The sequence below is a fragment of the Stenella coeruleoalba genome (genome assembly GCF_951394435.1).
Source record: "Stenella coeruleoalba genome assembly, chromosome: 2".
NCBI classification, from domain to species: Eukaryota; Metazoa; Chordata; class Mammalia; order Artiodactyla; family Delphinidae; genus Stenella; species Stenella coeruleoalba.
Window position 1 is genome coordinate 118,173,577 of NC_137147.1, and position 12,023 is coordinate 118,185,599.

Sequence of the window (12,023 nt, forward strand, 5' to 3'; positions counted from 1 at the left end):
AGTACCCCATTTGAAGAAATTAATGTATAAAAATATCAAGGAAATTATCTTTAAAAATATAATTAGAGGAACTTGAATATCAGGTATTAAATGCACTGTTTAGTGAAAATCATTAATGATGGAAATATCAGAAACAGTTATCAAATAACTCCACCCTTTTCTCCCTGCATACTCCCCTCCCCCGAATAAGAAAATAACACATTTCAATCATTTAATGAACATGAGTTTTGAAACCTTAACTGCACAGGCAATTCTTAAATGTTATTGAAGTTTATTGAGAACATAAAAGAAAATGGAAAATGTGTGAAATCATTCCCTGAGACTAAAATAATTCTGATATTAAAAAAAACACATTTAAAAAAAAAGCAAATTATATACCTTTCATGGAACATCAGTAAGATTGAACACATTAGGAAATCTAATTGTGTAATTTATATTATTGAGTTAAGAAAAAAAAACACCTTGACAGTCTCAATAGATGTAGAAGGTGTACTTGATAAAATTTAACATCCATTCTTGATTATGAAAAAATAGTCTAATAAATTAGTAAATGATGAGCAGTGCCTTAACATGATGAATGATATCTATCAGAAGTATCACAAACATTAAGACTTATTGCTGAAACACTAGAGATAGTTATTCTAGTGTCTCATTTTTTTTTTTTTTTTTTGGGCACACCTCGTGGCATGTGGAACTTCCCGACCAGGGGTGGAACCCACACCCTCTGCAGTGGAAGCCTGGAGTCTTAATCACTGGACCACCAGGGAAGCTGCTCTAGTTCCTCATTTTTAAAATGAAAATAACAGTAGTTTCTACTGCTAGGATTGTTGCAAGAATTTAATGAGCTTATATTCTTATGAATTAACTATTAAAATTAAACCTTTTGGGTCAGATCCAGCCAATGCAAAATGTAAGAGAAATAAATGATATTTGAATGAAGGAAACACATTATTTGCAAGTACTAGCTGATAATATCTGTAAATATAAAGAAAATTAATAGACACTGTATTAGAATAAAAAAAGGTCAGTTATGTATAAACAATATCAAAATTAAGAAAATGAAAACCAGTGCCCATACCCAATAGAAATCTTAAAAACCTAAAGAAAAACCTAAAAAAAAAATCTGAAAAACCTAAAAAAAAATCAAAGAGTATAACAGGAAACAAAAAAATGCTATAATGCTTAACTATGTGAGGAATTTCTGAACTGTACTGAAGGACATGAAAAAAAGACTAATTGAGAAATTTAATATATGATAAACTTGAAACATGAAGTCATTGAGAGGATAAACTAAGTGATCACTATATAAGTGATTCTGAGGTAAGTTGGTTGCTTATCCATCAGGGAAAAATGCATCGGCATGTTACACCAAACACAGTAACTATTTCAAGGTGAATTAAAGGTCAAATGCTTGAAACAAAATAAATATTTATTTATTTATAGTTCCATAAATAAAACTATTAAAATAATGGGAAGTGCTACATAAACAAACTGAAAAACAGGAATGATAAAGGAAGAAAGATTTAAGATGTCATGGTGAAAACAAAAATTTCCATAGAAGATTAAAAGACAAAGGATAGGTTGGTAAAAAATACTTGCAGCATAAAACAAATAGATGCCAGCACTAATATAAAAGTGTTTTTTTTGATCAATATGGAAAAGACAATTCAACCTAACAGAAAATTTAAATCAAGGAGGCAGAAATCTGTATAGCTAATAAGCATATGAATGGCTCATGCTTTATTCAACCACCATTGTGGTTGTTAAAAATGCAGAAGAGGGGGCTTCCCTGGTGGTGCAGTGCTTAAGAATCTGCCTGCCAATGCAGGGGACACGGGTTCGAGCCCTGGTCCGGGAAGATCCCACATGCCGCAGAGCAACTAAGCCCGTGCGCCATAACTGCTGAGCCTGCGTGCTACATTCTGTGTGCCTAGAGCCCGGACACCACATTGAAGAGTAGCCCCCACTCGCCGCAACTAGAGAAAGCCCGCGAGCTGCAATGAAGACCCAATGCAGCCAAATAAATAAATTTATTTATTTTTTTAAAGTGCAGAAGAGGGAGCCAGATCACCTGGGTTAGCCCCCAGTCTTCTCCACTAACTGGCTATGTGACTTTTGACACCTTACTTGACATTTCTGTTTTCTCCTCTATGAAATGAAAATTATCACAGTACCTGTGTTGGAGGTCTGTGGTGAGGATTTAAATGGTTTGGTAAATGTAGAAAGAGTACAGTAGCACACAGTAAGCACTTAAAGTGTAAGCTCTTATCTTCATCACCCTTGTTTTAGAAGCTTAAATTACCAAATTACTTTAAGCAGTCAGATTAAGAAATATAGTCAAGATTTTTCATGAGCAGTGATGATTAAGTGTAGTCAAAGGACTCTCTCAGATGCTTTTGGAGGGAGCATGACCTGCTACCAGCCTCCTATAAGGCACCTTGGATTAAAATTTAATAGACACATATCTCTGAGCATTTATATTCTAGATATCTGTTTTAGAGAGGCAGCTGGGGCTTGGAGAGATACAGTAATTACCCATGGTCACACAGATGCTAAACGCCAGAAATGGGAATTAAAGTGAAGTCTGTCTGGTTTCACGGTCCTACCATGGCCCACTGTTAATAAACATACGACAGAAAATGTTCAGTTTCATTAGTAATATAAAAAAAGCACATATTAAAACAACCTGAGGCCATTTTATTCCTATGAAATTGCTGTATATTAAATAAAAATGCCTATGGTTGGCAACATTGGAAGGAAACGGACAGGCTCATTCACTGAGCTAGGAGTATAAATTAATACAACGTTTTAGGAGAGCAAATTGGCAATACTTGCCGAAACGATAAAAATAGGTGTACCATATGACTCAATAATTCCACCTCTAAGACTTTATTTTTAGGAATGCATCATGGAAGCACAAAGATATCTATGGTGTTTACAGTTGTTAAAAATTGGAAACAATCTTAGTTACAATGGAAGATTGGTTAAGCTAATTATAGAATATTCTTAAGATGAAGAACCATTCTAAATTATGGAGAATCGATTTTTACATTGGAGAATGTTTCCCATACTTTTTTTAAGTTTAAAACACGAGTGATTAAAAAGTACATAAATGAAAGTAAGACAGAAAAAATCATGTTATTTAATAAGCAATTTCTGTGTACTTGTCACTGTTCTTACTGCTTTTTGCTGATTATTTCACAACAACTGCTGAGATATGTATCCTTTTTTTTTTAATTCACACTTTACAGATTAGGAAACTGAAGAAGAGAGGAGTTATGTAACTTATCCAAAGTTACTCAGCCACTCTGAGGCAGAGCCAGAATTTAAACTCACTTCATCTGCCTCTAAGGAGTCCCAAACTTCATCCAATATACTATGATCCTATTTTCATAAGATAAATATTTATAAAAGTACATTAAAAATTAGAGATCTGTTTGTTAAAAAATGGAATATTGTAAAAGTTACATTTTTTTTTTCCTTTTTTTAAGCTATTTTTGTAAATTGTACACCATTCTTACAATTAGTAAATATTACTTTGTAAAGACAGCTTCTATTTCAGGGAGAGGAGTTGATAATACATTTTGGGTACAGCAGGGTTTTCTGCCTTTACCAAAGTTCAAGTGCTGGGTTTTGGATTCAGGCAATGGGTGGGTTGGATTGCCTTGCACAGAGAAAGGTGAGTTGTATGTGGAGGGCTGGGGTGATGAGTTCAGTGCTGCCTCTACTGGCTGGTGGTTGACTGTGTCAGGGCAAACAGTGACCTTATGGGCTTTTCAATCTCTTCGTGCTGTTTGTAACTCCTGCGGTGGTAACAGGCGTGTTTCCAAGTGGGGATGTGAATAGAATCACTACCAAGTAAAGGATATTTACTTTTCTTCTCTCCTAGCCACATATCACATGTGAATATGTGTCTGATCACATCACATTTTGTTGGAGTCACCTTGCATGTGCATTAGTGGGGATCACCTGCTGTATTGTTATGTCACATTATTTTCCCTTTTGCATGCAATGAAAAGCTTCTGATAGAATAACACTTGTTTACACCCAAATGTTCTCCATTTATTCACATGAAGGTTGAATTGGGGGCTGGGGAGGATCAATATGACTCTTCAGTTTGGATTTTGATGTTAAATGTGTATCTTTTCTCCTTAAAGCAGCTGATGGTTTTATTCCTTCATATCGATTCTGATTAACTTTGCTGTTGAATCGGTTGATATCTTGTCACATCAAAACTTAACAGTAAAGCATAATAATGAGAATTCTCTTTTTTTTCTTGTTTTTTTTTTAATAATGAGAATTCTTTAAAAAGAGTTCCAGCTGAGAAAAATATTTTTTCTCTGTCCCACATACTAACCTTTGTTATATGCCAATTTAAAAAGTTTTGTTTTCTAATATAATGAATGTAGTATCTCTTTGGCTCAAAAATTAGTTTTATCACCAAACTTTTTAAAAGTTCTTCATATTTACCATGCTTAAAGCTTGTGTAAGCAGATTTAAAATTCTTTTAGATAGAGAAAAATTGCATAGGTTAAAGATAACTTCAGGTCAGATTAAAATCTAAACCAGACTACCTTCTCTGTAACTTGTTCTCTGGCTCTGAAATCCTGAATCATTACTCAGAAACAGACTTCCTGTGCTCTTTTGTTCACTGTCTGATGTAACCAAGAATTCACGGTTAGCATGGTTAGCTTTCTGATATATCATTTTGTTTCTGAAAATAATGTAAAGGAACATGGAAATGCCCATTTCCCTAATTATGGAAGTTTAATTGCTAATTAGGTTAAATCTTTATAACTGTCCTGCAGAGATGCCTTCCCCAAATCATTGCCTGATATCTGTACTCCTCACCTATGGAAAGGCAAGTATGTAAAGGTGTGTGATAAGTCAATTTGAAGAGTTTTCTTGTAACACTAAACTTAAGGACATTATCTATTATTTCATCCTTCTATCTGAGTGAAATGAAATCCTCTCCGATGTCAGCCCAGGAAGACTCTCCAGTTGAACTTCGAGATTTCCATTTGTCACAATTTGCCTTGGGTGATAGAGTTCTCAGAATTAAACTTAAGTCTTAATTGAAGTGACTATCTCATACCTAAAGACAAAAGTATATATAGATTCTTTGCTCTAAGTTTTCTTTTAGCTGTGCTTTGGTTGTCCTATTTCATAGAGGTTTTAACATTATAAAATGCTAGAAATAATTTTCAGAGTTAAGTATAAATAAATATAGTTCTTGACTGGAAAAATATATGTTTAGCTTTCATTTATTATATAAATACTGTCATGTAGGAGTTTGGCAAGTTGGGGTGTTACCGAACTTTTTATCCTGTATTCATGTGTTTGAAGTTCAATTATATAAACACCATGGAAAATGAAAATATTTAACAAATAGTTTCTTTGGTTACTATCTCAGTGTTTAATTATAACACTAAATATTCAAATGCATTGATCTGTTCTTAACCCAAGCATATCCCAAATACAAAGTAGTGTATTTCCTCTATCTCTCAGTTTATCTTTTCCCAAAAGATATTCCTTATAGAGGACAGACTGAAAAGTGGAATCAACCAAATATTCATAAATAGAAGGGTTCATAAATTGTGGTTTATTCAGATTTTGAATTTTACATAGCAGTTTAAAGAAATGAGGCTGATCTATATACTAATACAGACACATTACCAAATACTATTGATACATACAGAATGAAATTACAAAATATATACAGTTTGAAACACAAAAAAATGTAAAATACTTTCTTCAAGGATATATTTATGAATATAAATTCTCAATAAAAATTTAGAAAGGGTATATGCCAAATCCCTATCTAATTTCCTTCTCAGGGAAAGAATTGTGGTTATTTATGGACATTCAAAGGGACTTTTTTATTTCCTATAATTTTTCAATCTTTTTACAAATCTTTAAACTTACAATGTATATATTTTAAAATAATATATGAAAGTGCCAAACATGAGTAGCCTTAATTATATCTCTAGCTTTAAAAACTTCTTTAATGTCCTAGGTGGATTCTGGGCTTTGCTGACACAATTCAAGGACATTGAGAAAGAGGAAACGATCATTTACCCAAAAAAACAAAAAAATTCTTTGACTATAAAATATTTCTTTTTATACTGATACCTCTTGTTCTTCTGTTGCCCTTCCTAACCCTTAAGAAATCATGGAAATTTTAAGATAACAGTACAATGATTATGGGTTGAGGCAAAACTAAACTGGACCAAAGTCAGCTTGGCAAATTGTCATATGCTGTTTTTGTATTTATTTCTTTCAACTTTAACACCCACAATTTATTAAGTGAGACAGTGGATAAAAGAGGAAGCTCAGAATCCTGTTTGGATACCGTTTAGGAAGGAAGCCAGGTCTTTATGGGGTACCCCCTTCCTCTTAGCCACTGGCCAGGAAAACCATCTTTCTGTTTAAAACCTATTCAATTTGAGAGAGGTGGGGTGACTTTGGGAAGGAAGGTGACCTCTCCCTTGTAAAGTGGAATGGCTCTGTTTCCCCCCCGTGACTTATTCAACTCATCTCCACCACTGTTTATAAGAACACTTGTGCTGGATTCTTGTAGTGACAGCAATAGTCATTTAAAATATGGCTCAGATTTCATGCCCTCAAATTTCCTATGTTATTTCAGATGTTTGATCATTACAATCCCAAATGGAGCTTTTGGTCAGCTCAAGTTTTGCTCTGCCCTGTTGGAGTTAACAGATATGCTTCGAATAAGCCAGAAGTTTAAAAACGCATATACTACCACTCTCTATAATATAAGCATTGCTGCTATCAAATCTGAAAATAAGATGCCATAATGGGAGCCAAGTCATTTCCAAAATGATACAGGGGATTTTTTCTTAGATGCCTCACACGCTGGGGTCCACAGGTAGATTGGTATGTGGCATTGATGTGACATGCTTGGCTGAGAGATCAGAAGAAGTTGTTTATTTTGTAGGTTTATCAGCACATTGTTCTTTTGAAATGTTTTTGTATTTTGACCTCAACTTTAGCTGTGCTGATTTATTTAATTTGCATTGCACTTTGGCTGTGAATCACTGGTCATTTTTAGAAAACTCGTTCCTTTATTCATTTCTTTAAAATACTTCATAGTATTTGTATAAAATAATATTTGTATAAAATAATATTTTATAAGGCAATATTTTACAAGGCAATATTTTATAAAATATTTTATAATATTTTTATAAAATAAAATACCATATTATAAATAAATAAAACATCTTCTTTTATAACCTTTTTATTTTGGAATAATTCTAGGTTTACAGAAAATTTGCAAAGTGATACAGAGTTTCCATCTATCCTCACCTAGTTTCCTCTAATGTTAACATCTTACATTGCCATGATGCATTTATCAAAACTAAAAAAAAAAAGCTGACATTGTACATTACTATTAACTAAACTCTGGTCTTTATTTGGATTTCACCAGTTTTTCCACTAATGTCCTTTTTCTGTTCCAGGATCCAACCCAGGGTACCACATTGCATTTTATCATCTAATCTTAGTCTTCTGACTGTGGCAGTTTCCAAGTTTTTCCTTTTTCCTGTGACCTTGGCAATCTTGAGTAGTACTTGCCAGAAATTTTGTAGAATATTCATCATTTTTTAACAAATAAAAATGTTTAACCTCTGGGATTTTTGAATGAAAACGCTGGTAGGCTTAGTAATGATTTGTACCACTAATTTTCCTCTCGTATATCAGTTTCAGCCTGGTGATGGTTACTTTATCTTCTTATCAGTTATAGCAGCACTCTAGAATTAAAAGTTGATTTATGATTTAATATTTACATAGTTTTAATATTTGCTTAATATTGGCTTCATCTTTGTATATGTTCTGCATTTTCAATTTTGTCAGCTCGTTCAGTTTAAATCCCATAGAAAGTCTGTATTTTATCTATTGTTTGTGACAGATTCGAGACGGACAGACAAACTGTTACGTGTTGAAGAATAAAGATTTAGAACAAGCTTTTAAAGGAGTTATCTACTTGGAGATGGACCTCATATATAATCCGGTAGGTCTAACTGGACATATGTCCCAGCTTCTCTCTATGGAAAGTAAAAGGTGACCAGCCTGGAGAGATTCAAATCAATGTAAAATGTTTCAGAATTTTTGCAGCTACAAAGAAAATAGTGTTTTAAAACTGAGCCAAGAAAAATCAGTGCTGGACAGTCTGGTATTAATCCTGTTGACCAGGAGAATTGATGGTGTGTAATTCTCAATAAATGTCAAGGGAAAAAAAAATAAGAGGAAAATTAGGTTCTTAGCTATATTACCTTTAATCTTCTTCCGAGGCAACAGTTGGCTGTTGGACAGAGAGATCTTCAAGCCTCTCACGTGTTATTTAATTATTATAGTAGATGTCCTGCTGTCCAACACTATCAAGACAGGTAGTTACTCAATTGAAAACTACAGTTAAAGGAGGATTTTTTTTAAATGTATCTTAAACTTTTAGTTTAATATAAATAAAATACATAAATATTACATTCACTTGCCAATTTTTAGGTGTGGGCCTAAAACCTTTTTTTAAATAGCATGGACATGTTATTTTTAGTTCTACAGCATATTCCTTGCATAAATACACCCGTAACATCTATGATTTCTAATTTCAGTTTCTTGAAAGTAGAGATATTTTTTAAAAAACACTCACAGAACAATCTGAATGTGGAATTCCTCCTGATTATTTTTCCATAAAATCATCACCTCAATAGCAGTATCTTTTTAGTCACTGACCTTTCTCAAGGCTTTCTAGAGCAACATCGATTTCAAGTCTTTTGATCTGTATTTCAATAATTTATATAATTAATATAGAATTATAGTAACGGGTAAAATGGGCATAAACAGGTTTGCGAATTAGCACAGTTGGTTCTAGATGGGCATACTATTCAAGTGCCAGGAGCAGAAATCCCTAGGCGTGCGCAGACGTGGCTTACTTAGCTGTGAGCATTCCTTGTCATAGTATCAGCAGTAAGTTCTAGAAAGGGAAGGGAGAGCACAGGTTAATCCAGTTAGTGGGGTAAATGAATGTAGCATAATGGCGCTTTTACAATAATTAGAAGAACGGCTGCCATTTATTGGCCATCTACGATGGGCCAGGCTCTGATACTATTTCATTTCATCCCCGCAATAAGCCTGGTCCCTAGCTATCATGAATGCCGTCTTATGATGAGCAAATGGAATTAAACAGGGGAGCTGATTTGCTGATAAATGAGTGAGTCGGGATCCAGATCCAGATCTTTCTGACTTCTCAATTATCCCGATGCTGCATTGCTGATTGTTTACTATCTTTAAGAGATTATTCATAAAATCAATGGCAGGGAAGTTTTATATTTTATTCCTGGGAATGTTAGAACTCTGGGCACAGCCTCCAGTATGGGGTCTGTTGTTACTTCCTCTTTTTCCCCATTTCTTAACCTTTCCCTTCAGGAGATCATATGTGTGTGTTGCACACAGATCACCCTTCATCTCCTCTTTTCTTCTGGCAGGTACTTGTATATAGACCATGCACACAGGTAAAACTTGAGTTTTAGGGGGAAAAACAGCCTTAAATTAAAAACTGTTAAGTAATGTTCTAGTTGTCCATCTGATGTAGAGGAGAAGGACTTGAATTTTGTTCTTTCAGGTTTTCCTCAGTTTAGTGATTTGGATAAACCATGAAATCTCTCTGACCCTCAGCTTATTCCCTAAAAGCTGGGCTAAAATGACTCATTTACTTATTTTTCTGGATCATTGAGAGGAAATGAGATTCTCTTTGGAAAAGATGTTTTTATAAGCCGGAAACTGATTTTCACATGCAAGGTATTACTGGCAAAGAGTAGAGTAGTTCAAAACTTTGATGTGAAAGGAAGTTTTACTTTTTTAGAGACTTTGGTTTGAGGACTTCTTGAGCCCCATCTCTGCAGTGGTTTAAAATATCTCTTTGATTTGCAACGTGGAAACAACACTCTGGAATCTCCAGTCTGACCTACCCGAGTGATGCTCATGAAATGAGACTCCGGAGACCCATGCAGAGCTCCGGGTGCCCACCATGTCTCTGCCACCCCCCAAACCCCTAACCCCGCACCCTTAGGGTCAGAAGGTATTGGTTTCCAGAGCTTCTCAGTCATTAGAAAAAGAAGAGAGTGAAGTCCATCTCAATGCTGCCCCTTTTAACACTGGTGTCTTTCTAGATCAAAGCAAGTATTCGGACCTTTACTCCCAGAGAAAAGCGCTTTGTTGAAGATAGCCGCAAGCTGTCCAAAAAGGTAGGTCAGTGCAGTAAACTGGCTTGTTGGTACAGTCGGCACCCAGCACCCGGAGTACTTACTGGTCATGACTTGGTTGCATCTCACCCTCCTTTTCTGTTTTCCTCTCTCCCTCCTCCCTCTCCCCGCTTGTCTCCCCATCTCTCCACTCCTTCCTCTATCTCTCCTTCTCTCCCTAGACAAGGACTTCAGTTGGGCTCAGTAAGAAGGGAAAGACTCAGAACATATCTATTGGATGCTGCAGAGGGTGTCAGCCCTCCATTCATCCCCTGAACCATTTTTTAAACAAAAATTCTGAGCATCAAGCCATAAACCTTCTCTTGAACTTACTTGCCCCACCTACCCTCCTTTAATCACAGCCATTTTAGTCTCCATCTTTCAACATTTCAGGGAGGCATTCTGCCAGTGGAGTTCATCATGGAATTAACCCAGTTGATCTTTCGAGATGTCCAGCCTCAGATTCACTGATACCTGCCCCTACCACGTTTTTTTGCCTAAATTTGGATTGTGTTGGCATTTTACCTCCTGTTAACTCTCACTCCCTCTGCCTGTTGCCCTTAACTCCTCTCTCATCAGTTCAACAAAAAGTGAAGATCAGGGCCAAGTAGAGGAAGTTTCACATTTTATTTTTTTTTTAACATGACCTTTACAGTTCTTTTCAGAGCCCCTCCCTGTCCTATTCAGACACAGTTCAGGATTTCACTCTGTACTTACTGTCCCTCTTCAGTTGTGTAGCAAAGAACAAAGTGTCCCCTTTTTAAAGTGTTTATTACTTCCACCACTTCCTGTGGGGTGAGCAGCTGTGGATTACAGAAAGCAAGTTAAATATAAAGGCATCTCATCATCCTTTGGTTTCCCATGAACTTCTGGACACACTCGGGAAAGGCCTTAAACCTCTTCTGAAGGGGACGTCCAAATGTTTTGTTTTGGTCTGCGTAACATTGAGTGTAATATTTATTTTGTGTAATCTGAGTAAATGGCTTTATTATTGTTGTTATTATTGCCTTTTGCTCTGTTTACTTGAAAGTTAAAACCTGAGTTGAGGTAGGTGGCACAGCTGCTTTGCAAACAAATTGAAATGAATCTACCTACAACTGGGAGAAAAGACATTTCCTTTGCCAAACAGGACCTCCGCGTTGGGTGGCTTTGGGCTCTGAGAGCACCGGGAGTTTTGGGGCTGAGACCCTGGGGTATGTTAGGTTTCTCCCCAAGTTCCTCTCAGCACTAAGTGTCCCCAGATTTTTATAAAGTTGAAACTTGTGCTCATGACACAAATACTTAAAATCACTTAGTATGTGCCAAGCTCTCTTCTAAGCCCTTTAATTCTCTTCACAACCTACAAGGTTAGCACTCCTGTCAACCCCATTGAATAAGAGAGAGGTTAAGAAACTGGCCCAAGGTCACACAGCAAAGAGGTAGGAGAGCCGGATTTCCTTTCCAGAGCTTTACTTTCCTATAGAATAGACTTTTTCTTCTGGATTAGATGAGCTAGAGTACATGTACATTTCTACTGTAAATCTACCCATTTCCTTCCAAACTAAGCAACATAGTCCCTCATTCCATTCTGTCTCTCTCAAACACACACACACACACATTTCACATGCCTGACTGCTGGGTTTTTTTGTTTGTTTGTTTTTTTTGGCTGCGTTGGGTCTTTGTTGCTGTGTGTGGGCTTTCTCTAGTTGAGGCGAGTGGGGGCTACTCTTTGTTGCGGTGGGCGGGCTTCTCACTGGTGGCTTCTCTTGTCGCGGAGCACGGGCTCTA

General features: G+C 35.9%; 1 protein-coding gene across 8 annotated transcripts in view; it reads left to right on the forward strand.

Annotated features, from left to right (window-relative positions):
* Positions 1-12,023, forward strand: part of MCTP2 (multiple C2 and transmembrane domain containing 2) — a 251,996-nt gene that overhangs the window by 157,898 nt on the left and 82,075 nt on the right. For all 8 annotated transcript variants that reach the window (XM_079914839.1, XM_079914836.1, XM_079914835.1 and 5 more), the window contains 2 exons: positions 7,928-8,029; positions 10,185-10,259. In XM_079914839.1, coding sequence (XP_079770965.1) covers positions 7,928-8,029; positions 10,185-10,259 — 177 coding nt within the window. The remainder of the gene's footprint in view (positions 1-7,927; positions 8,030-10,184; positions 10,260-12,023) is intronic.